The 23,350-nt window shown below is 40.5% G+C and overlaps 1 protein-coding gene across 1 annotated transcript in view; it reads left to right on the top strand.

The window, feature by feature from the left end:
• The first annotated feature begins 12,084 nt into the window (after positions 1-12,084).
• LOC147207693 (CUB and sushi domain-containing protein 1-like) overlaps positions 12,085-23,350 on the top strand; it is a 357,336-nt gene continuing 346,070 nt past the window's right edge. The window contains exon 1 of the mRNA XM_086107135.1: positions 12,085-12,361. Within this exon, the coding sequence (XP_085963261.1) occupies positions 12,178-12,361 (184 nt within the window). The 5' untranslated portion in view covers positions 12,085-12,177. The remainder of the gene's footprint in view (positions 12,362-23,350) is intronic.

The following is a 23,350-nucleotide window of genomic DNA, read 5'->3' as shown; positions in this document are numbered from 1 at the left end:
GAAAGATGATTTCAGAAGTGTTTTGCGAATGAATGAAATTCATGTTGTTAAGGCATCTCTCTAATTATGTTTTGAGGTCTGTCTTTACAATGAAGTCACAAAACGTTTTCTTTGCCCACAAATATTTTTAAAGTTGCCATAACACCGCCTGAAAACATTCTTCTCAAAGATTTGCTACTGGCCCTTTTCCTTCATTGCTTGCTCCCAACTTCTGAAAGAAACGTGCGAGGGAAACTTATTCTCATTCAGCTCAGCGATTGCTGTGCAATCACAGCGAATATGCAATTAACAGGCAAAGCCTTCAGTCAATAGTGCGTTGTGTGCTCATATGGCTCACGCTACCCTCGGCTCTTTGCCTTAAACAATCGGCCTTCCTCCACCCTGCCGCCACTCCTTTTCCATTCACTTCCCCCAACATCCTCTTCTCCTTCGAGCACCTCCTTGATGCTCCTCCTCCACGTTAAAAGCCTCATTTTCATGAAAACAAGCCTCCTTCTATTGAGAACTCTCTCCTTTTGCCCCATCTTCCCATCAGCTCTTACCATCGACATTAACGTACATACCCACGTACACTTCAGTCTATCTTTCCTTGTTATACCTGCAGGATTTTTGTTGACCAAGCACCTCCACCTTGCGAGCGGTTTATCCCGCTTGGTTTCTGGAGCATCCTAATTCACGACTTTTCACTATTTTCTTTTCCTGTGTGAGTGTTTTTTTTCCTCCTCAAATCCAGGCAGGATCTGAGAATATCCCTTTCAAGCAAAATTTTCTGTTAACCTTTATAGCTTTTTTCATATGTGAAACTTCCATTGGTGGTTCTAGGCCAGTTTTACTGAGGGGGCTATTATGGCCTACTAAAAAACAAACAAAAAAAACCTGACCGACCGGGTTGCTAAAATGTTGGTTATTCCTCCTTGTTGCTTTTTTTTCCCTATACTTTATATAGAGCACCTATTGAGATGGAGCCAGACGATGGTGTGTGTGTGTGTGGGGGGGGGGAGATAGAGAGAGAGAGAAATGCCCCACCACCGGGTAAATTGTCTTACAACATGGGGGGATGATGTCACATTCTTTCCCTTTTATGATGATATATTCTCACATTGTACCTTGTGCATCGTGAAATATGCCCTTGTTGAACCTTTTAAACAAAATACGACAGATCCAGCTAAAATGTTGAGCCACGTGCATTAGCCGGTTGCGTTGCGGCTAGAGTTAGTTACAGTGCTGCATAATTTTAGTTCCAGGGTGACAAGAGTTTGTGTTGTTGCCGTACAACTTTTGAACTTTACTTTTTAACTCTACAGGCAATGTGGTCACACCTTAAAGTTCTTGGTCACATTGAGGAACCCCCCCCCCCCCCCCCCCCCCCATTCTGGTTTTATGCTTATCATTACATGTTTTCCCTTTGCCATCACTGATACACTTCGCTGCTTGTATTACAATCGGGGGAAAAAAACCCTCCAGCTAAACAATTAGGAGGACTGAAACATTTAATTACAATTTCAGCCAATAAAAAATATCAAAAAAATTCTAGATAATGATTATGTCTATTGCATTGCTAAATTGCCTCATTAAAGTTAAACATTTTTCACATGAATTGTGATGTACTGTAAGTATTGTTGTCAATATACCGGTACTCAAATACCGATCATGGTGAAAGTAACGCATGGGCAGGTTAAGGCATTCCATTTCGATACTGTGGACACGAACTTCAGTGTTGTAATATTTGCTCACTACTTTCAAATGACTTTACAATATTTGATCACGTATCGTCTCATATATTTTGGAAGTAGCTTCTTCATTACTAAACGTGCTAAACACAAACTCCGCGCCTCATATTTACCAAGCTAAACCTCAGCCAATCAAATATTAGAACCTTGGCACCAATAAAGCCAAATGGAATCCAAACCCACAGGGCAAGAATAATTCAACAGGGAGCAGCAGCTTCAAACCTGCTAGTAATTCTTCCCCTCGGTTAATTAGGGACTTTATGTCGGATTTAAAATCAGCAGGTGTCTACAAGGTTGATAAGTCACTATGGACTCATTTTATCACTGGCTAGAAGAAAAGAAAGTTGAAGTACAGCACCGAGACCTGTTTTGAGTTTTAATCAAGAAGCCAGTGATTTTTGTCTTTTTTTTGTTCTTTTTTTTGGGAGGGATGAGCTCTTGCTGGAATCGCAAGGAATTTTATCGTACTTGATCTCTTCTTTGTCACATACTAAAATTGTTCCTTTTAATCCAAAACAAAAATATTTTGTCTCTTTGCTAATTAGAAATAGAACGGAGAATGTGTGATTAATTACACCACTTGGTGATGATGTGTATTGTTGTTGGTTTTGTTTCAGTTCCACTGTCAGACTTTCCTCTTATATTTCGTGCATGTTGTTGCGCTGGACTTCTATAGATATCTTTAAACACAGCCTCTGATACTACGTCCGGCAGGCATTTGCATAGTGTATCCTGTCCGGCTGGCAGAAAAAAAAGGGAGAAGCCTGAAATTAAGAAGCAAACAACAATAAGTACAGGCAGTAAACACTTCCAAAATAAAACAGGATTTACATGGCTGACAAGAGCATTCCAAGTTGATGGTTCTGCTCTTGCCTTCCTGTGTCATGGGCATCATTTTTCCCCCAGCATTGATCATGTCTGACACAAATTCTGCCTTTTTCTGTTGCCGAACCCTTCTCTTGGTTTTCTCTTACCTCCTATCATTTCTGCCCTTCTTTCATTTTCATCCTGTCTGACTTTCAGCTCTCTAAGGAGAACAGGTGTGTTCTCTATTACATCACACACACACATACACACACACACACCAAAGAAAATACAGTTACAGAAACTCCACAAAGAACATAATTCACCTCCAGACAGGCCTTGTAATTTTGTCAGAGGACGTCTTGAGTTTTGTCCAGCAGAGCAAAGTAGTTCAACATTCTGCTCTAATGTGATTTAGACTTCTTAACCCCCCCCCCCCCCCCCCCACACACACACGCGCGTCAGGTTAAATAAATACAGAGTCTCTCCTTGAAACTGATGCTCATTAAAATGTGCTGCTTTTCTTGACCTGTGACAAGTTGCGTCATTTAAGTCTTACACACTGAGTAACATCAAATGTTGCTATGACTCATCGGGATTCAAGTCAAATAAAGAGGAGTTTTTTGGCATTTGGCGACCTATCTCCAAATTCTTCCATCCCAAAAAGGCTACCCATTGCTGTATAAGGTATCCGATTATCAAAATTCTCAAGCAGACCTAAAAGCAAAAGTCTATATTGATCATGTAATGAGGGAAATAATAATAATAATTATTATTATTATGCAGAGGTCGCAAGTTTGAATCTGGCCTTGAACTTCCTCTGTGGAGTTTGTATATGCTCCCTGTGCCTGTGTGGTTTTTCTCCGGGTTGCTACCTCAGCATATGTTGATTGGTTTGGTTTTCTTTTGATGAGCAATGTTTTTTATGCCAAAACATAACTTTTGGAATCATGGTCAAAAAGTTCAACCTTGGTTTCAGTATTTAGCAGAAATCTTCCCAACATGTGAGAATTAGACCAATAGTTGAATTTCTGGCCATAATTCCTCAGGTATTGCTTAATTCGTAACACAGCCACATCCCTGTTATAGGAAGGTGTTCATTATCTCAATAGTTTATTTCTACTTTGTAGATTTAAAGAGGAAAACAAACTGTCCAGTTTTTGTAATACCATTTGTCCTGTTGTACAGGTATGTAAATAGTTTTAAAGTTATTGCAAAAATCAATCATTTTAACTGGGGTGTGGAGACTTTTTATGTCCACTTTATGTACTACATAGATCCAACCACTCTCGTTAAAATGCAGATAGTTTTAAAGTAACGATTGCTGCAGTTGCTGTGTCAGGTCAGGCTGTGAGGATGAACTAAATGGAGGGTACCATGACAACCACCACAGAGATGCTGTTTAGGGCTAGTTTACAACATCTGATAAAACTATGCTCATTATATTTAGCGAAATCAAACAGTTACCTGGTCTGTTAAAAGGTGGTTTGGTGCAATAAGAATTCAACAATTCAACCAGATTGCTGTAAATAATTATTGAACAATTGCGGTGAGGTGACATTGCATTTCTGCACAGCACATGCCACACAGCGCTGGTAGATACAGTGCTTCTTTAAAGTGTTTCTACTTGTCCTGGTATGGCTGTCATTTTTTAAAAACAAACGATTCCGGTAAAAGCGCAGTACTTTTGGGGAAGGCCTTTCATGGGCTAAAATATTGTTGGTTAAAAAATGGAAATGCAAATAGGGGGGGGGGGGGGGGTCGGGGGGGAAGAAAAAGAGCAAAGCTTATGGAAAAAAAATCTCACACAGTGGTATTAATACCACCAATCTTTTTTCTCATTAAAAAAAGTCATAGCGTCTAAACGCTATGACTTTGTGTACTTTCACTCTCTGCATAATGAGGTCAAAGAGAAAACAAATACCTTTGCTGTGCTATGCAGCCTTTCCTCTCGGTAAAATATTTTTGCTTTGAGTTAGTGTCGACGCAAACAAGTCATTGGAAGCCATTTGTCCTCCTATAAGTAAATAAGTTCAACACACTAACATAAAAACAACAAATTTTGTATTCGCCAGTAATTTATTTATTACTGCTTTTTCTTGTGAGGTGAGTCTCTTAACAAAAAAAAAAGGCTAATGTAACATACATTCTATTTTTCATCTTATATTATATTGACTGAGATCTCATGTGATGTAATGCTCGACAGCAGTTCGACCCCTGCATTTTCTTTGAAACTAAGGCACATTATTCCCTTTTTTGGGAGGTTCCAAAGCACCTGGAAAGGAGAAAATTATTAAACTATGTTTTCACACAGGAAAATAACTCTGTGCTAATTTGACCTGTTTTTTATACACATATTTTTTTGTCATTTTCACGATGATCTGCCATCGCCATGTCGCCCCTTATACTCTGCCTGCAATGACCTTCATCGCCAGTGGATGGCAGCATTACCACATTGCGCAATCGGCACGCTCTTCAGAAAGCATCTGTCTGTCTAGTTCGATCGACCTGTCAGTCCATCTGAATCATCCCTCTTGACTCTCTCCTTATTTGTTTCTTTCTTTCATGGACTCACTCCCACCACTGGGATGTATGAATGTTTTTTTTTTCTTAAAATAAAAAACTATCTCCTGTAAGTACGATGCACAGTGAGCAACCAGCATGATGCTTCAATGACTAAGAGTAACACAGTGTGAATTGACACACACACACACACACATACGCCTGTAATATCGACGTTGAAGTGGTTAACTCCTCATAAGAGGAGGACGGGTGTTTCCAAGTGGAACAAATAGAGTGCGGATTAACATGATGGCAGATTAGGAACAAATGTGTGATGAGACGATATTAATAAAATACATGGCAGGGTGCTGCAGTGCGTAGGCCCGGAGCTTGAAAAGTAAGACCTAAGGCTCTAGCAGGCAGATTGAGAGGCCTGAAGCGATAAATAAGGATAAGTTATTCTATTTTGCACGATGCAGAAGCGTGTGTCATTAATCACGTTACAAATTGTGATCACTGTACAGCTGCAGATGAGTTGACCGAAAGATGGAAAATTCTAAATTTTAAAAACAGGCAATTTGGCATGTAATTTTCACCTACTGGAAGTCATGCTTCACACCTGTGCTGGCTGGTAACTATTTTCTTTCTTTCTTTATTTATTTTGAGGCGCAAATATTCTATGCTGCCTGCTGTGAAACACTGTAGCAGCCCACTTTGGGATGATGCGTAATTTGCATTTGCCACTACAGCAGCCGCCTATCGGCTCAGTGGCCTAATAGATCTCCACGTCATGTTTCCAGCATTGTAATCTCGTTAGTGTGAACCTCTGCACATACCACCGGGATTCATGGATCAATAACTGGCTCATGGCTCCAGTTTGGGGTGTGAATGCATTACACACAGACCCCTCGCGGACATCTTTGGTGGTAACTGGAGGGTGACGACGATCCCGATCATCATGTTACCTCAAATCAAATAATGAAATGTTCGCAATGAATTATATTCCTTTATCATCATGGCTCCTTTACTCTTCTTTCTCCTGGATTTATATTGCTTCTATGGTATTTCTATATCCCTCCATCTTTGACCAGCTCCAATACTGTCTTAAATTGACCTACACAACTAATACAACAGTGTACAAAATGTGGCTTCATAAATATAATAATGCTCACTTTTACACTGTCAGAAAGGCTTTCATTTATCTAATGGTCTTTCATATACAGTTATGCCTGACCATAACACATGAACCTTTACTGCAGACGCGTAGCATTAAGCGGGATCCAGGAGGAAAAAAGTGCTTTAAAGAAAGTTGGGGAACATTTCACATATAAGAACACAAGATCGACTGTAACATCTCTAGTGCAAAGCACAACTGCAGATCTGCAATGAAATAAAAACCGGCAGCTAATTTAATGTAGCCTCCCACTGCTAGTCAGAATGAGGTGTAAGGCCGTCAAAGGTGGTCAAGGTCTTTTTATTGAAAACCCCCCCGACAAACTTAGTCACTTAAGGCACGTTAGGTTTTGCCAGACCCCGCCTTTTAAAAACACGTTTTCAAAGTCAGAGACAGGAATGGTATTGATTAGGCTTATTGAGCCGATACTTTAACAGTATTCATTTTTCATCAGTATTTTGTTGTTTTGAAAAACACCATTCCAAATTGGAATGAACACAGCTTTTTAAAATTATATTTTTAAAAGACATTGGTTAGGCGACAATGGCATAAATAAAAAAAAAAACAGTAACTCACTGCTAAAGAATGGTTTGAAAAGAAAATCACTGTTCTACTGTGAAACATTAGTATAAAAAAACACCTGCAGAGCAACGTGGAGGTGCATACAGTTGGGTTGCAAAAGGCACATTTTGAGACGCACATTTTCCCGCTGACTAGTGATTCCCCCCTCAATGTTTGATTGGTTGCACTTTTACCAATGTGCATTGTCAACATCTCCTTTTGAGAAGTGGAACCGCACTTTTGATTGTTCCAATCTCTCCTCCATGATTGTTAATCACTCGGAGCAGTGACGTGGCAGTCAGTGAAGGGACTTGAGATTGAAAAACTCCATCGTGTGATGGCAAAAAGTACTGTCGTTGGCGAAGAAATTGACATCTCTCCATCCCTCTCTAGGCAAACAATAATAATTAAACATCAAGTGTAAAAAAAAGTCATGTCTAGAGAGTGAAATGCTCGGATGCCATGGAGAATAGCAACAGAGCAAAGCCACTGAATAGGATGCCAGCCTGCGCTGTGTGAAACCTCAGTCCTCCAAGCCTTTACCGAGGGTGCATGCCACTGATTTGGTGGCCCGGTCTCCCAAACCGTTGAGTCCGTGGCGGCGCGGCTTAGAAGCGCCAAGTAGGCGGGGCTCGAACTACGCAGGGGTCAACCGACGTCACAGCAAACAAAATGCCCAACAAAACGACAATCTTGATTCATCGGTCATTGGATTTTAAACTTCAGCAGTTCAGCACATTAAATTGCATCAAAATGAAATATTTTGTTCATATTCTTTATCAGTGGCAATCTGAACAGTATTATCATGATAAAGGGATAATTTTTTGACAAAGCTCTTGTATATCAAATCATAAAAGTGTACCTCCACTTGTGGCCCTGTCTTCTTATAATTGCGCTCCAGTCTTTCGGTTTTCTTGATCATCACTTCCTTCCTTCCTGAAGGCCTCCTGGCATCTGTCTTCCACTGTTCCTTCCCATGGAAATCATCTTTCCTTTTATCCCTCTTCCCACCCTCTCCTGTCGTGTTTTGCCCGTGTTCTTCCTTCCACGCTGTCTCTTTGTATACATCTTTCCCCCTTTGCTTCACAGGTGACTTCCAGCTGTTCTACAATAGAGACACGATCAGTTGACAATTTTTTTTGTCACCCTGTATTTGACTCATCTGCTTTCTTCCCATCATTTCAGCTGTCAATACTTTTGTTCTGCCCCACAAAATAGGAAAACAGAATTACTTGAATACAAATTAGATGCATAAATAATTGAAGTATTAACGATCAAATGCTGATGTGAATTCAAACATTGAAATCCCAGCACGTGGTCGTGCCCTGTTGACTAGTTTTACTTAGTCATTAACTTCTCTTTTTCAGTTATTTGCAACATTTCCTTTCATATCAAAAGAATTTGTGACGGTAACAGTTTAGCCTGAATGAAAATCATGTAATCCACTTTACATTATTTCCCATGAGAACATTTGTTTTGAAATTGGAACGACTTGTAAGTCACCCAACCCTCACAGAACCGGTTGTGTATACTGTTAATCTCACTCAGTACTCATTTATTCTTTTTGGTGCACCTTTTGGGCCCTGGAAAAGATACATAAATTGCATTTTCAGTCCAACAAAAAGCCCTCTGTACTGCATCAGTTTACATCAGTGATTCTCAATCATTGTGCCACAGCACATTAGTGTGCCGTGAGAAGTCTTGTGTGCTGCTTGTATAAGTTCCAATTTCACTTAATTCGTCTGAAAAGTATTGTTTATTGACTACAGGTAATCTCTATTTCATATGCAATAGCTATGTGAGCTTTGTGACAGGCAGAACAATTAACGGTTGTTTTTGTCTGTGCAATTAATCTCTGCATTCACCTTACAACATAATAATAGTGGTCGATCGATTTCACATTAAGTACCGGTATATTTGTGAGTAAACTCCGATGAAATCATCATTATTCAATTCAATATAATATCGCTGACATTTTTGGTGGAATATTGTAAGATTTTTTTTTGAATGCAAAAAATATTGTATCCCCTCAAGATTTGAGTTTATTTCATTCCGTGATCACATCCCTAACTGGAAACACTCATGTACAGTTGTTTAAATAATCTCTTCCCACTAAAATTAATGGAACAGCCATTAACCCTTCAAAAAACATTTTAGTAATGCGTTTTATTAATAAAGAAAATAGCCCTGTGTAATATTGCACTTTAAAGACTTTATGCATCATGAGTAATTGGTTGCTGCTTCTGGTATGTGCGTGACTTGCCCTTCGGAGGTTAGTAGAATGCAGGCAAGTAGACAAATTGAAGAATTTCACCCCTTTTGTGACTGGCACTGCATGTTGTTCACTTTCTACTGCGGATAAAGAATATATTGCCCGTTTGGATGAGAAGATATTGTGAGTCTATATCTGTTGCTTGATTTGTTGTTTCCTGTTATGTGTTAGCATTCATCCAAGCGGACTATAAAGCAAGGTTACGTGTAATTCACATTGTTTCATGTTTAATTTGACAGTTAACTTCAACTGGGAGCGGGATTAAACAACTGCTGCTTGTTGTGAAGTGAGTTGAGTTCAATGTCACAATACAGTGCGAATATCTCAAATGTTTGCCTGCACGTCAACGCAAAAAGTCATCCGAACGACGGCTCATATCTTGAAAAACTCCCAAATCAGGTTAGTTGGATCCCAATGCGGCCCTGTGTTTGCACTGCCTTACAGTGAAGGGATGAAGTTTCCATTTTTAAAAGTAGGGCAGGTTACCAAATTAACTGATCTGCACTCCACCACTTTGTCACCCTGATGTTGGGCTGGTGACTGAAGTATTCTGGAGGCCATGCTTTCCTGTGTGTTACTTGTTGGATTGGCCTGCGTGATTATGACAAGGGCAAAACAATGGCTAACCATCATGGTGTTGTTGTTTGTGCAGGTTGAGATCATGACTTTGTAACTACTTCTCCACGAAAGTGTAAATTTACTGCACGGCTAACACAGTCAGCATTAACACACATGAATATCTTTCACTGTCCGTTAGTTTGACTTTTTAACATAATGACTTTTTTTTTTTAAATCTCTTCATGCTCGGATAAAGCATTTTCACAAAATGTGACTGCTGAACTAATTGCGAATTAAAATTTTCCTCCCACATATTGCGATTTATTATGCGATTATATTTTTGAAGGTTATCTTTATGTGCATTTTTTTTAACAAATGCAAGCAATGCATTATTCTGCATCACCGGTCCAATAAATGATATCAGATTGATTATACTGTACATACCATGTATATATTTTTGGTTTTATAGGTTAGGTTTAGGCTAAAATAAAGGCAAATGTTTATGTAGCTAACAAAATGGTATTTAAGGGAGAATTTTCATTGGAGAATTTATCCCATGCATCCCGTGGCTAGGCTTACCTCTTCTACTCTGGTGCCAGGGAAGTGTACTGTCCTTTACACGAGTCAAACGGAGCACACTTCAGGTGTCATATGTGCATATCCATCCGCCCATTTTTTTATACGGCTTATCGTCATTGGGGTAACTTGCGAGCTGGAGCCGATCCCAGTGAAATTGCCGTTGTGAGTGATGGCGCTCAAGGTGAGAAAAGACAAGCAATCACCAGTCACTGGCCTGGCATGCATATTACATCATTTTTAGTTGCTTTTGGAGCCCCTTGAGAATGAGGTTCCTTCATGTTGCTTTTGTCTGAAACAGAATCTTGAACAAAAGATGAAATTGTGCCTTGATATCAGAGTTTAATCTGTTCCTGACCTTACTCCAAACAAACTGCAAATCATCTTTTCCCATAGAAATAAATGGAAATGCCATTAATCCATTCCAGTCTGCCAAACACGCAACAAAAATGTTTGTAATGTTTAAAAATAAAAGCAGCGCTCCAAAGTGTTTTTTTTTTACTAAAAACCATACACTAATGACATAATTAAATGGAATGCAAAGACATTATTACTTTTTGCTTCAATTCAATGGTCATTTTGCTGCTCCTTCTCGTGTACACAGCTTCACCAAATGAAGGGCAGTGTAAAACAGACATATGGATATACGTACATGAAGATAGTCCCTGCTCAGAGGTAGAGTGGTTGTCTCCCAACCCAGAGGTTGGGGTTCAATCCCTGGCCGTTGGGCTTTGAGTACCAAAGGTAGAAAAGCACTATATAAGAGACAGCCCATTTACTATTTTATGGAGAGGATAAAGAATATATATTCTTGTCTATGTGTTGCTCCATCTATTGTGTTCAAAAATCTGTTGCTTCGACGCCGCCACATCGATGCTATTTGTTTGCCCACCGATGAAATTTTTACCAGACTTAATAGGCAAAATTATTTGGTTGTTTTAGACACAATGTTTTGCTTGGTAGCTGTCACATTACTTTCGCCTGTTACTCTTGTTGCAGTTGCTAACTATGGGGGAAGTAATTCCCCTGGAGTCTGACACACTTTCCCAGCCTTCTTTGCCATACCTACATGCACTCCTGGATTCTTTCAGGGTACTTCGCAGCCACCACGGCCACCGCTCTCCCAATCCCGCGGTCGACATCAATGTATTAGATGCACGTCGATTGGCGAATCAATAATAGATTATTACGCATGTTGAAGGGGCATCCTGCTGGGATCGAGCGATCATATACTTTGAAGAAATGTCTGTAATATGACGCCCCGGGCATCGACAGAGCTTCTACTGTGCCCTGCCCCTGGCAAGGATGTAGCTCCAGCATGGATGGCTATGTCCTTCTTGATCAGGAACTGTCAGGTGCTCAGGGCATCGTGAGCTGCCACGACTGCTTGCGCACTGAATCAAAATGCCGCAGGGGTCTCTTTGCAGACATGCCGGTCGTTTGTCTGACCCACTTTGAGAGAGAAAATTTGTAGTTTGGGTTTGAAATATAAATTTTGTGACACCAGTCGTGGAACTTTTCAGACACCGTTCGCACTTGCATGACTGTGTATTTCATTTAAATGTATGTTTGTGTGAAAGCTCTCTTTACTCCCTCCTTCCCTCTCTGTCTCACTCGCGCTCTCTTTCTCGCTCTATCACTTGCCCTCTCTCTCCTGCCTCTCAGTCGTTGCTGCTCAGTGTGCTGTGAGGACCTAGCGAGCATCATTTCTCTCCTCCGTTCTCCTCTCCTCACCTTCACTGAGCCACTCCATCCCTCCTCCTCCTCTGCTATGACATCTCACACCAGCTGCGCGCTGCCTCCGCCAGCCCGACGCTGCTCATCCAACATGGACATGTGCGCCTGGAATAGCCGCGATTGATCCTCCGCTGGCGTTATTTTTTTGTTTAGTGTTTTATTTCGCTTTTTGAAAACATATAACAACGCAAGAAGAAAAGGAGGAGGGGGGGGTGGCTGTCATCTTTAACCCCCCTCCGCTCCCTTCAGCCAAGCAGAGCGGCATGGTGGGGGGAAGGCTTGCAGTCAGCTCGGATTTATTAAACGGCAACATGACGGATTTGGAGATGCCAATGATGGTGGTGAAGCGGAGGAGGCTGATGGTGAGGAAAATGGCCCGACTAAGACTCGACCTCTCACTTCTCCTCCTGACGGGGCTCCTCATTGGGGATTTCTCCTCCTCCGGGGGTGAGTTCTTAAGTGTCTGTGTATGTGTGAGCGGTTAAATAATCGGACGGCACAAGTAAATGTGAGATCGTGCCTAACTTCTGTGCGTGCTTGTTCTGCATAGCGAGTCCCCCTCCCAAAAAACATGTACATGCTTAGAAATGTGTGTGTGTGTGTGCCTGTGTGTGTGGTTGTGCAGTGCTCAACAGGGCTGAAGTCACATTCGCCTTAATTGCATCAAAGTAGTTCAAAAATGAATCATTGAAGACTTCAGCCCTCACTCCGTGCCGTTACCCCAAATGTGCACCTCAGCTCTGGGGTTGTGATGGGGGGCATCTCATTTTATCATATACGAGAGTCAAACTTTCACTCCAAGGGAAAGTTGGTTGTCATGTTCATGGAGTTTGTCTCTGTTGCTGCGGAGATTCCCGTAAAGGGGCTGGATGCTTCGCGTCTGCAGGCCTGCAGCGGTGACGCTGCTTGCTTGTCGCGCTGGTGGGAAGTTGGTGACCAGCATGGATGCAGCTCAGTGGGAGTAAAGTGTTAACATTTTCCTTTTGGTGCAGGGAGCTGACTTGTCTTCGTCAATGGCTTCTCTGTCCTGTGCCTCGCCAACTCCATGCCTGTCACTGTCAGCCCCTTTCACACGGATGCACAACCTGTCACAAAAGCTTGCCAGTATAGGAGCAGCGGTTTTATATATCTGTGTCTTGATGCTGAGTTAGCTCGTGTGTTATTTTTAACTACATATGCTCAGACATGCATGCAATGTGGAAGTAAAATGGTTTGAAGAGACTAACTGTGCATTTTGTTGGGATGCAGTAAGAGCAGTAAAATGATCATCCCTTCTGCTTTTCAGAGTGACACAACAAACAGGATGCCTTGTTTCTTGGTCAGTGGGGATTCACTCAGTTTTAATCCACCTCTTAATACCTCCAAAATCTCCTTGCAATTATGGTAAACATCAATACGATACAAAACCACAAAATAAGAGCATGCAACTGTGCCACGTATATCCGGAGGAGTTCAGAATCAATATTTATCCACAATGACAAAAAAACAAACGCACATCAAAATAAATACATCATACTCAAAAGGGATGCTAATTATTGATTGTACAAAGTCAAAGTTGGCTGTAACATTTCCCCTGACCAATTACTCAGAGGAAGGAAAAAAGATGACATCATCAAGGTCAGACACTCTGGCCTTATGAGGACCAATTTCAAATCTGAATGGTTCAAGACCGGTCCCGTTGTTCATATAAATAGAGGTTACATGGCCCACAAACGTAGATTGAAATCTGAAAATCTGGACAAAAAAATTCCAACATTCTGATATACTGGAAGTATTTCAGTCAAAAGCAACCCTCCAAAATAAAGGCGATATATCACTGGAATTTCATGGAGCAAATAACCAACACTGACTTGTTCCGGCTGCATGTGCAGCAACAACTACAGTGGCTCAGCACTAGATTGGTGTGCTACTGGTCCACCAGCCTAGAGGGTGCTAATGCTTGACTTGCAGAGACACATCACTGCATGTATGAAATGGACATATTGACAATCATGTTGCCGATTCGTTTAAGCGGTTTAGGAATTAAGCAACTTCTGCCATCCGGTCATCTGTGATTCATCTCCAGTCTATGCACACATTTCCCTTCACTGCCCCCCCCCCCCCCCCCCTCCCAACATTGCCAAGCTGAACAAATAAGATGGTCAGATAATGTTTTATATTTGAACATACAACAAAAAAACAAAAGTGAAGTCAACTCATTGCACTATTCTGCAGTAGATCATCATCTTCATTGACTTATTTAAGAGCTACACACCAAGGAATGGACTTAAAGGAAATTAAAGGGCAAACAGACATCTGGAAAGGCAGAAGGGGGTTGGCAATAATTTATTTTGTGTGTCCGCAAACCCCAGATGGATGCCACCTTTAAATGTGGATGATGCACTTTAAATTCAAAGACGCAACTAATTATTGATCTTCTGAAAATGTAATTTAAAATGTTATGAAAAGTCACAAAACTGTAACAATCTTGGTGATATTAAAATGCGGGAATAAGAAATGATCAAATGTCAAAATTGATTAAGATAATTTATAAGATAGTGACATATAATTATGCGGGTTATTATATATTTTTTTTCAGTTATCTTAAAAAGTAGGTACACTGTAACACTACATCTGTCCCTGCCTTACTAATACTCAACTCAATTTATAGAGGACTTTCAAAACATCCAGTGCTGCATACAAGTAAATATTAGTCATACAATAACATTGACAGTTAAAACTGTAAATTATTACTAAAAGACAACAGCAAAGTCTCATGCTGCATTTAAAGCCATAGAATAAAAATGGATGTTAAGACATGTTTAAAAACCATAAAAACGGTAGTTTTATTACATATCGAGCTTCTTCAAACGTGCACACACTACTTGCTAATTTAAGGTGAAAACCAACAATGCCAATACACAAAGTGACAATTAGCTGACACTGAATCAATGTCAAACAACAAGACATTGCAAAATGTCCCCCCCGTGTGTAGCTCCACTGGTATACTAATTTAACACATGGGAAACACACTGTTCCTGTCGATGAGAAGACGACTGAATTAAAAGGAACTTCAGTCAACACACACAGCTACAGCGAGACAATATGAAGGAATGTTTGTATCACTCCACGTCCTCAGATTAACAATTAATGAGGCAGACTTCTTGTGAAAAGCACATCTGGTCTCATTTGATGTATAGATTCAATATTCGAGATCAGTCTAGGACATATCCATTTGTTAACGTGACAAAGTCGTTGTGGTGCCAGATTACGTGGCGGACAGCTCTCACACTCTGGACAAGGTGTTTGTCTCCTACTTACCAATAAGATGTAAGTGTGCAGTGAACTCCTATCAGCAGTTCTGTCATGTCCAACTCATAGTACATCCAAAGCTTGTAACAATATACGCATGGAAACCAAAGTTTTTCTATTCTAGGATAACAAACCTGTGTCGTCCTTGAAATGGAAGTAAGTGGACACGCCCCCTTTCAACCACCAGAATTTGTGCATCACAGTCAAATACAGCCTTATAAGATCATAGTGCTAACAAAGATAATGTAATATGTATTATTTAGATTTAATTAAAATAAAAAAACAGAACTGCGATTAGCTGGCAACCGGTTCAGGGTGTACCCCGCCGACTGCCCGAAGACAGCTGGGATAGGCTCCAGCATGCCTGCGACCCTTGTAAGGATAAACCGGTTCAGATGATTATATATACATATACACAAAATATGATATACACTAATTGTGGGAAACTTTTTGCATGCAATGATGAATGGCTCTCTCAAACATATTGCAGCTTCATGCTGGCTTTCAAATGAGAGAGTGCTTTGACAGAAGTTTTAAAAGAGCCTTGGCCTACATACAGTAGATTATAACGTAGGATGAGATGGTGGAGGGAGGCGAGAGTGTGTTTGTGTGAAGACAAAGCGAGCGAGAAGAAGAATGCGAGAAAGAGAGATTGGGACGGAGCCACAGACAAAGTGAAGGAGAAAATGAAAATGTATTCCTCAGCAGACGCGATTAATCACAAACGACTTTTCCATCTTGTGCTGTTCTGCTAGCAATGTCTGGAATTAAATAATGACATCATAACGCTGTCCATCCTGAATTTATATGTCTGATTTGTCAGGAAATATTTCCTCTCACGTCCGTTGATATTGTTGTCAAGGTACAAATGTTTAAGGCCATCAGTGCTGTTGACAGCCGGCAGATTCTGTTGTGTATCTGTGAACTGAAACCCAACAACTGTACATCATCAACATATTATGACGTTGAATGTAGGAGTGGAACGTGTCGTGCTGATAAAAGGGTTGGTGAAAATCAAATTTTTGAACTTCCCCTCCAAGGCTTGAGGATTGTGTACAGTACATCTAGTTGCATATTGCAATCCATGATAATAAAATAAAATATACTCTAATTCGGTGGTGTCAAACGTACGGCCCGCGGGCCGGCTCCGGCCCGCAAAGGAGTTTAATCCGGCCCGCGAGATGATTATGTAAAGCAGTGGTGTCAAACATAGGGGCCGTGGGCCGGAATTGGCCCACAAGGAGGTTCAATCAGGCCCGCAAGATAATTTAAAAGTGAAAAAAAATGCATAAAAGACACAGAATTAATATTTTTAATAAGGTGGAATTAATTGAGTATCCGCTAGGGGACACTGTTTTGATCAGAGAAGAAGACAACAGCAGCCTCAGTCTCTCACTGAGATAGACCCATGACAGCAGACGCTATCAATAGCACTCTCACATTTACACATTTGATAGCACTCTCCTTAGTTTGTAAGGTGTAGGCAGGGATTACATTTAGATTTTATATGCACGTGTAAATGGTTTACAACTTCCTTTCTTTATAAATCTCGTTTAATCTTCAAGTTCGTTACTATATTTTTCAATACCAATTACTTGTTAAAGTTTGTACAATCAGTGGGATCAGTTGCAATGCATATATATGAATGATAAAAGTAAATTGCACATTTGTCGAAGGAAATGTAAGGTGCTTCATGAAATGTTTTGTAAAAGATATATTCATTAAATGTCAACATTTTCCTAATGTTCTTGTGCTTCTTTATACCAAAACAAAGGAAAGACATATTGTTTTGGTTATTTATAGCAAAGTATGGTATCATTTTAATAGTCCGGCCCACTTGACATCTACCGAGGCCATATGTGGCCCACCGTGTGAAATGATTTTGACACCCCTGCTCTAATTGGTCTAAATTAATAATAATAATACATAACAACAACAATACATGTGCTTTGAATCGCGCTTTCATAACTACTCAAAATTGCTTTACAAAAAAAAGTAAGACGAGAAGGAAAAAAATGGAAGTGTGCAAAAGTGATAGTGTGCTTGATTAAATTTCTCAACTTGGCTTACCCGGTTAAGCCATTCTTTGCCAGCCATTTTCAAAGCCGAGCTTCCTGGATTGCCAGATGTTATCGAGCATTTCGACGGATGTTTCAAGACAGACAGAATACAGTGTTCTTTGACAATATAAGCACCGAACTGACGAAAAGAAATAACAGACTTCCCTCTTTCACCATTCATAAGTAATCGGCATAAAAAATTTCTCCTAAAAAACCCAGTTAGTGACCATAAAGCGGAGAAATTTGCTTTTTAAATTTTTTGGGGGATGAACAGAATCATGTGGCTTTAACGTTCATTTTGTTTGCTATTGTGACACCTCAAAATATAAAACAACAAATACAACACTGGGAAATGGCCTTTGGTTGAATATCCATCCTCATCTAGTCCATGAACTACACAATTAGGAATCACAAACTCGGGTGCTTCAGGAATCTTGTTGCTGGTCTGGTGGCAAATGCAGGTTTGATGTAATTAATCAACTGCACTCATCAGAACTCTCAACTCATAAATAAACAAATAATCAACTAATCGGTTATAGCGCCCATCCCCATTGGATTCTCATACTCACTGAAATTTAACAGGAAGTACGGAGTCCAATTGCGGCTAGCTCATGTGATTGTTTTGCCTCAAAGCAATTTCTGCATACGTCCAGCATCAAAATAAAAGTCTGCTCCACAGTCCCACATGTACGTCTGGTGATCTGCAAATTGCAAGCAGACATCAAGACCCTCAAAGTTGTCGTACGATGGCAAGCTTTTGAATGTCGCTTCTTTGACACTGCAGTTTGTTGGCGTTTCTCTGTTGCTTTTTGGTGCAGACGCCTCGCTGTGGTGGGAGCGGCGGGTTATTTCATAACACAGGATTACTCAGCCAGCTCTAAAAATAAGCATGAAATGAACCTCTCGATGGGCGTTCATAATGAAAGATTGCTCCGTGTGGCTACAAGATAGCTATGAAAACTAATATCCAAATTCAATTTGACAAATTGCTCCAGAACATCAACAGCTATGGTGTATTTTACCAATTCTAATAAAGCAAGTGCCATCATTTCCACTTCAGTGTCGATGATGGCTGCAATAAATCCCACTAAGAAGAAATGGTACTTTGTAGTTTTGGTGGATGTCACCGGCTTGTATAATAGTCGCTAATAATAAAAATGTTTTTGCTTACATGCTGTCTGCGTTGTCCAGTGTTATACTTGCGAGCGATGTTCGAAAACGCCACAAGCTTCCTCGCTCGTCTGAAGCTTGCCGAGGAAAAAGTGACACAAAGTGAGATGTTGAAACATTTTGCTGAGAGTCACGGCAAGCTGAAAACGTACCGCAAACTAACACTGAACTTGCGGCATCGTCAGAGTGGAAAGCTTTGCAAAAGTTAACGCGTTTAACGACTTTACATTCAAATTGAAATCAAGCGAGCGTGAATTATATTGTGTCCAGCAAACCGGCGGGATTTGATGAGGCAATTAATCAATCGTGCTGTTTGTAGATGAGTGGAGTCGAACGCTCGTCCATAAATTATGCAGCTGCATTGAGTCATACATTTAATTAAGACACTTGCTTCGAAATAGTGATGTAAATATATTGTTTATGATCGACAAAATGTAATGCGCTCAAGTCTGTCTGTCTGTCGATGTATTAATGGTTCTAATTTATCTCTTCTATCTGTTTATATCCTTCTTAAGTAATTGCTGAGTTATCAGATGCAAATACAGTAAATTAAGAAATAGATACATAAATAAGCATCCCATGTCTGGTCCACTTCAGTGTGCAGATACAGCTGTTGACATTGTCAGTATCACATTTAATTACGGTATAATTTTGACTTTTGAATGTGAATATGGGTACAATATATTAACTGGCTGCTTTGCTACTTGGCACTGCAGTCATTATTTTCTACGTCTTATTGTTTTGAGTTTTCAATTTTGTTCTGTGCTTTAAGGCGGGGATGTGCAATTTAAATGCCGGAGGGTGCCAACATATTTGATCAGTGCTACTGGGAGGCCACACAGATCCATGTACTTCCTAATTGGGCAGTCAAGTGACTAATCACGGCCATGATGAACAAAATCGACAATCAAAATTGTCGACAATAAATTTAGTAATCAACGCATTTACTGTAATTATGTGGTGCGTTTGTTTTCTCTCAACCCGAAAAAAACAAACACCCCCCACCCCACTTTAAAAAAATGATCAAGGGGCCATTCAGTGCTGTTGTGTGCAGTAAATTGTTTGTAGTGTGGGTTTAAAGAGATACATAGTACCAAATAATACTTTATACTAATGTGAAAACAACTAGTGATGGCATAATTTAAAATAATCCAAATAAGAAAATGATAAGGAGTAACTGAATAGTTTTTGTCATTTCTTTTGCCTCAATTCAATGGATATTGTGCTGCTCCCTCTGGTGTGCATGCCTTAGCTATGAGGGGCAATACTATAATCCATCCACCCATTAAAATACGGATATATTGTTCAGTGAGACGTCTCTCCTCTCTCACCTCATCAGAACGGCACTAGTATTCGTCATTCCTCACAGAGGATAAAGATTATGTCTGCAAGTATTCTTATACTGTGTGCATGTGTAACCTGCTGCACCGTTTGTGTTCAGATATGGGTTGCTGAAAGGGTTGTTAACAACACTGCCATGCAGTGGCTAATTGTTAGCCCGTGCGGCTATGGTGTTTTCCATTGTATAGCAGATGGGCGCAAAAGTGTAATTATCTTTGTTTTATGTTTAGTTTGACAGTAAGCTTCATCCGGGAGTGTCAATGAAGAGCTTGAAGCCTCTTTTCTGAAGAATCTTTTCTAATTAGCTGCTTGTTGTTGAATCACCCACCACCACACAGCACTTGGATTGCAACTTTGGGCTCTCAAGTCAAAGGAAAAAAAAAATCTAATCTCAAGGTACTACTCTATAGTATCGTAGCTGTATCATGATACTATTAGCATTGTTCTGAGAACACTGTGCTATGATTGTATATTGAGTTACTATGCAATTCCCATCTACAGGTACGGGTGTGAATGTGTTGAATGAACGTCCATCTTAAATGGTGCTTAATCAGTTACTGTTTTGTTAAAGGTTCATGAAATTGAGCAATTTCCCCAATAGGTAGACCAACTTCTCCCTGTTTGTGCTTTAATCCAATGCTGTACTGGAATACATAAGACAATCCAATTCAAATGACGTCTAGGGGCATACCATGTTCTCATCTGTGACATGCATTATATGCATCCTCGTGCATTTGTTGTCATGTGTTTGGATTCCCACTAACTGCAAGAATATCTACATAGCATAAAACCAGAACATGTTCATGTCAACATTGGCACACAACCAACAGAAACACCCTTGAAGAAGGGGATTCTGAGTATCGGCAAAGAAAATGTGTGGGTTTGTTCAAAACAGCTGCTACTGCACACACTCGTAAGACTTTGATATCTTATCTGATGCAGTCATTAGCGTATCTGTTTCATGATGTGCAAAGGTGCTAAGTACCGTAATTTGCACACAAATGACAACCCTAGCTGTCGATGAGGTCAGACATTTTAAAAGATACCGTCATTAACATACAGCGGTCCGCCGCTGTGACATGTCCTCGGGCTAGCTAGCTAAAGTAACACAGATGAAAGTAATTTGGTAGTTTCTGATCAAGTGATGAGCGTGCGGGGTTAGCTGCTAGGACGCGATAGGGGATCAGTGCTTTGCCAAAAGATACTTTCGATCCATTTCGCATGTGATTTGCCGTATAACGGGATCACCTTGCAGCTTTGAATGTGAGTGTTTAGTGCAGCTGAAGGCGAGGGCTGTTGTGCTTGTTCATGAAGCACTTTTGCTCCTTTAGCCGTGTCTTGCTTCCGCTCTTTGTTAGTGCGGCATTTTGTGTAAGCTGTAGGGTAATGGCCTGCTCGCGGGCTAACATTAAGCAGGCTAATGTGTCTGTTAATGTCACATTAGTGTTATTTTAGCTTTTCCCGCACTTAGTCCCATGGTTTAAGGGCATTGTGTGTGTGCGTGTGTGCGTGTATATGTAGGAGTGAGACACTCTTTCAGCACACCTCCGTTTTGTGTGTGTGTGTGCGTACGTGTGTGCGTGTGTGTGTGTGCGTCCGTGCGTGTATGTCTACACTTCACATATGGAGGCAATAAGTTACATTTCCATTTCAAAGCAATGAGTCAGCAGCAGCAGAAGCTACTTTCATCCATTAATGTGATTTTGGGGAGAAAGCGAGACGGTGAAACATGCAGATGAAAATACATGGAGCGACAGTAATTATTACACTCCAGGTTTGTGGAAGATTCCTATTGTTCCTGATCATCTCTAGCTTGCCGGTCATTGACAAGCACCTCCCGTCCACTAGTGGCGCACGGAGTTAATTTGTCCACTTTTTTTCAAAATTTTTGGCGTCCACTTATCAGAATTGTTGATATTTTAATGCAGCTGTCGCTCACTATCAACTTCACTGTATTACAAAATGTGTTGTTAGTGTTCTTTGCAAAAAAAAAGGTGAAACTTTGACAGAAGATGAATCATTTCAAGGACAGGCATTGTGCAAGCGTCAGCGTTTGCCTCGATCTTCAAAGGCAAAGTGCTTGAGGTCAGGGTTAGATCTGTCAGTGTGTTTTGAAAGGGAATAGTTACAGGATTGTTTGATGCTTGACTGCTCTTTTGTGTGTGTAAACGACCATGTGCAAGCTTTACACACATCTTGTGCTTCGAGCTCATCCATGCAAGATGTAGCCGTACAAGCCTTGTGTCGGATTCATGTCATGCTACAAGTTGGAATTGGCTTACGTGAGTGTTGTGTGTTTGTTTTCCAAAAATGTTCATTCACAACTCCATGTAGATGACGTGGGGTATATTTCTTTGCTGCTTGTGTGCACAAACCACCTGAGAGTACAATGGAGGATGAAGTTGCCCTTTAGGCGAATCATGTCTCGAAGCCCTTGAGACAAAATGGAGTGCAGTACCTCGTTACAACAGACAGAGGCGCGTTTGATTCACTCTCAACTGGTTTGCTGGCTGAAGAAAAAAATCCAATAAGAGAAAGTTGACAAAATATGATCAAAACAGAGGTTCAGAGCATCCTATTGAAATAGATGTTCCCTGCAGATGATCAAGAAAATGTACCTGCCCATCCATATATGGCACATTTTACTCTCAGGAGAGCTTTCTGCAGTCTGTATTACTCGCGTGCAAAAAGTGTATATTGTTGGAGGTTTTATATAGTCATTTTTAATGCATGTCTACATTAGCATGGTGTTGTTTGTGAACTCAACATGTGTGTGCGTAATGTACATCTCCATATAAATGTATAAGCCACAGGCAATCATTTCTAGGAGCGCCGTTCATACTTGATCCATTTTTAATGATCGGTAATGGTCGCTAGCAGTCTTAAACTGACACAAGACACAGCCCAAAAACAAAACAAAAATAAAAAAAAAGAACAACAGACATACCCAAAATGAAGGAGGGCATGAGGGTATGACTGAGACAGAGTCAGAGAGGGAGAGATGGAGGCAGGGGGGAGAACGCAAGAGGGTGTTAATAGATGCTAGCTTAAAAACTGCTCTGCTGAAAAAGGTCCCGTGGAACGATGAGCAGCAGCAGTGGAGTCCTATCGGCAAGAGAAAGAGTCCCGCTTGCAGGCTGCCTGAGTGTCCGGATTTCAGCAGATTTACTGACTAAATGATGGACATGTTGTTAAGCTGATTGACCGACCTGCTGACTGAATTGCTCATGTTACAGACTGGGTACCTGACTAAGACAGGGATTTGCCTATTTAGGAGAGACAATTGAGAAAATTAGTTTAACTGTGTTTACAAAAATGTTCTGAACTGAATTTTAAGGTTTCAAAATGCAAGGAAATGTACTTTGCACACTATAGTTCCTAAAGTGTTTGTTTGAAGTTAATGTACTGAGAACTTTCTAAAGCAGGGCGTCAAACCAATTTTTGTCAGATGGACATCGTAGTTGTGGTTCCCTTCAGAGGGTCCTTGACTGTGAATCCAAATAAACCTTGAGTTTGACACCTTTACTCTAAAGCATTGATTTTTACGTGAACAGTTTTTAGGAGTTTTTACAAT

This window comes from Hippocampus guttulatus, chromosome 3, assembly GCF_054856545.1.
Source record: "Hippocampus guttulatus isolate MCC_2025c chromosome 3, RoL_Hgut_1.0, whole genome shotgun sequence".
NCBI classification, from domain to species: Eukaryota; Metazoa; Chordata; class Actinopteri; order Syngnathiformes; family Syngnathidae; genus Hippocampus; species Hippocampus guttulatus.
Note: the sequence above shows the minus strand (reverse complement) of the source record. Positions and strands in the feature narration are given on the sequence as shown.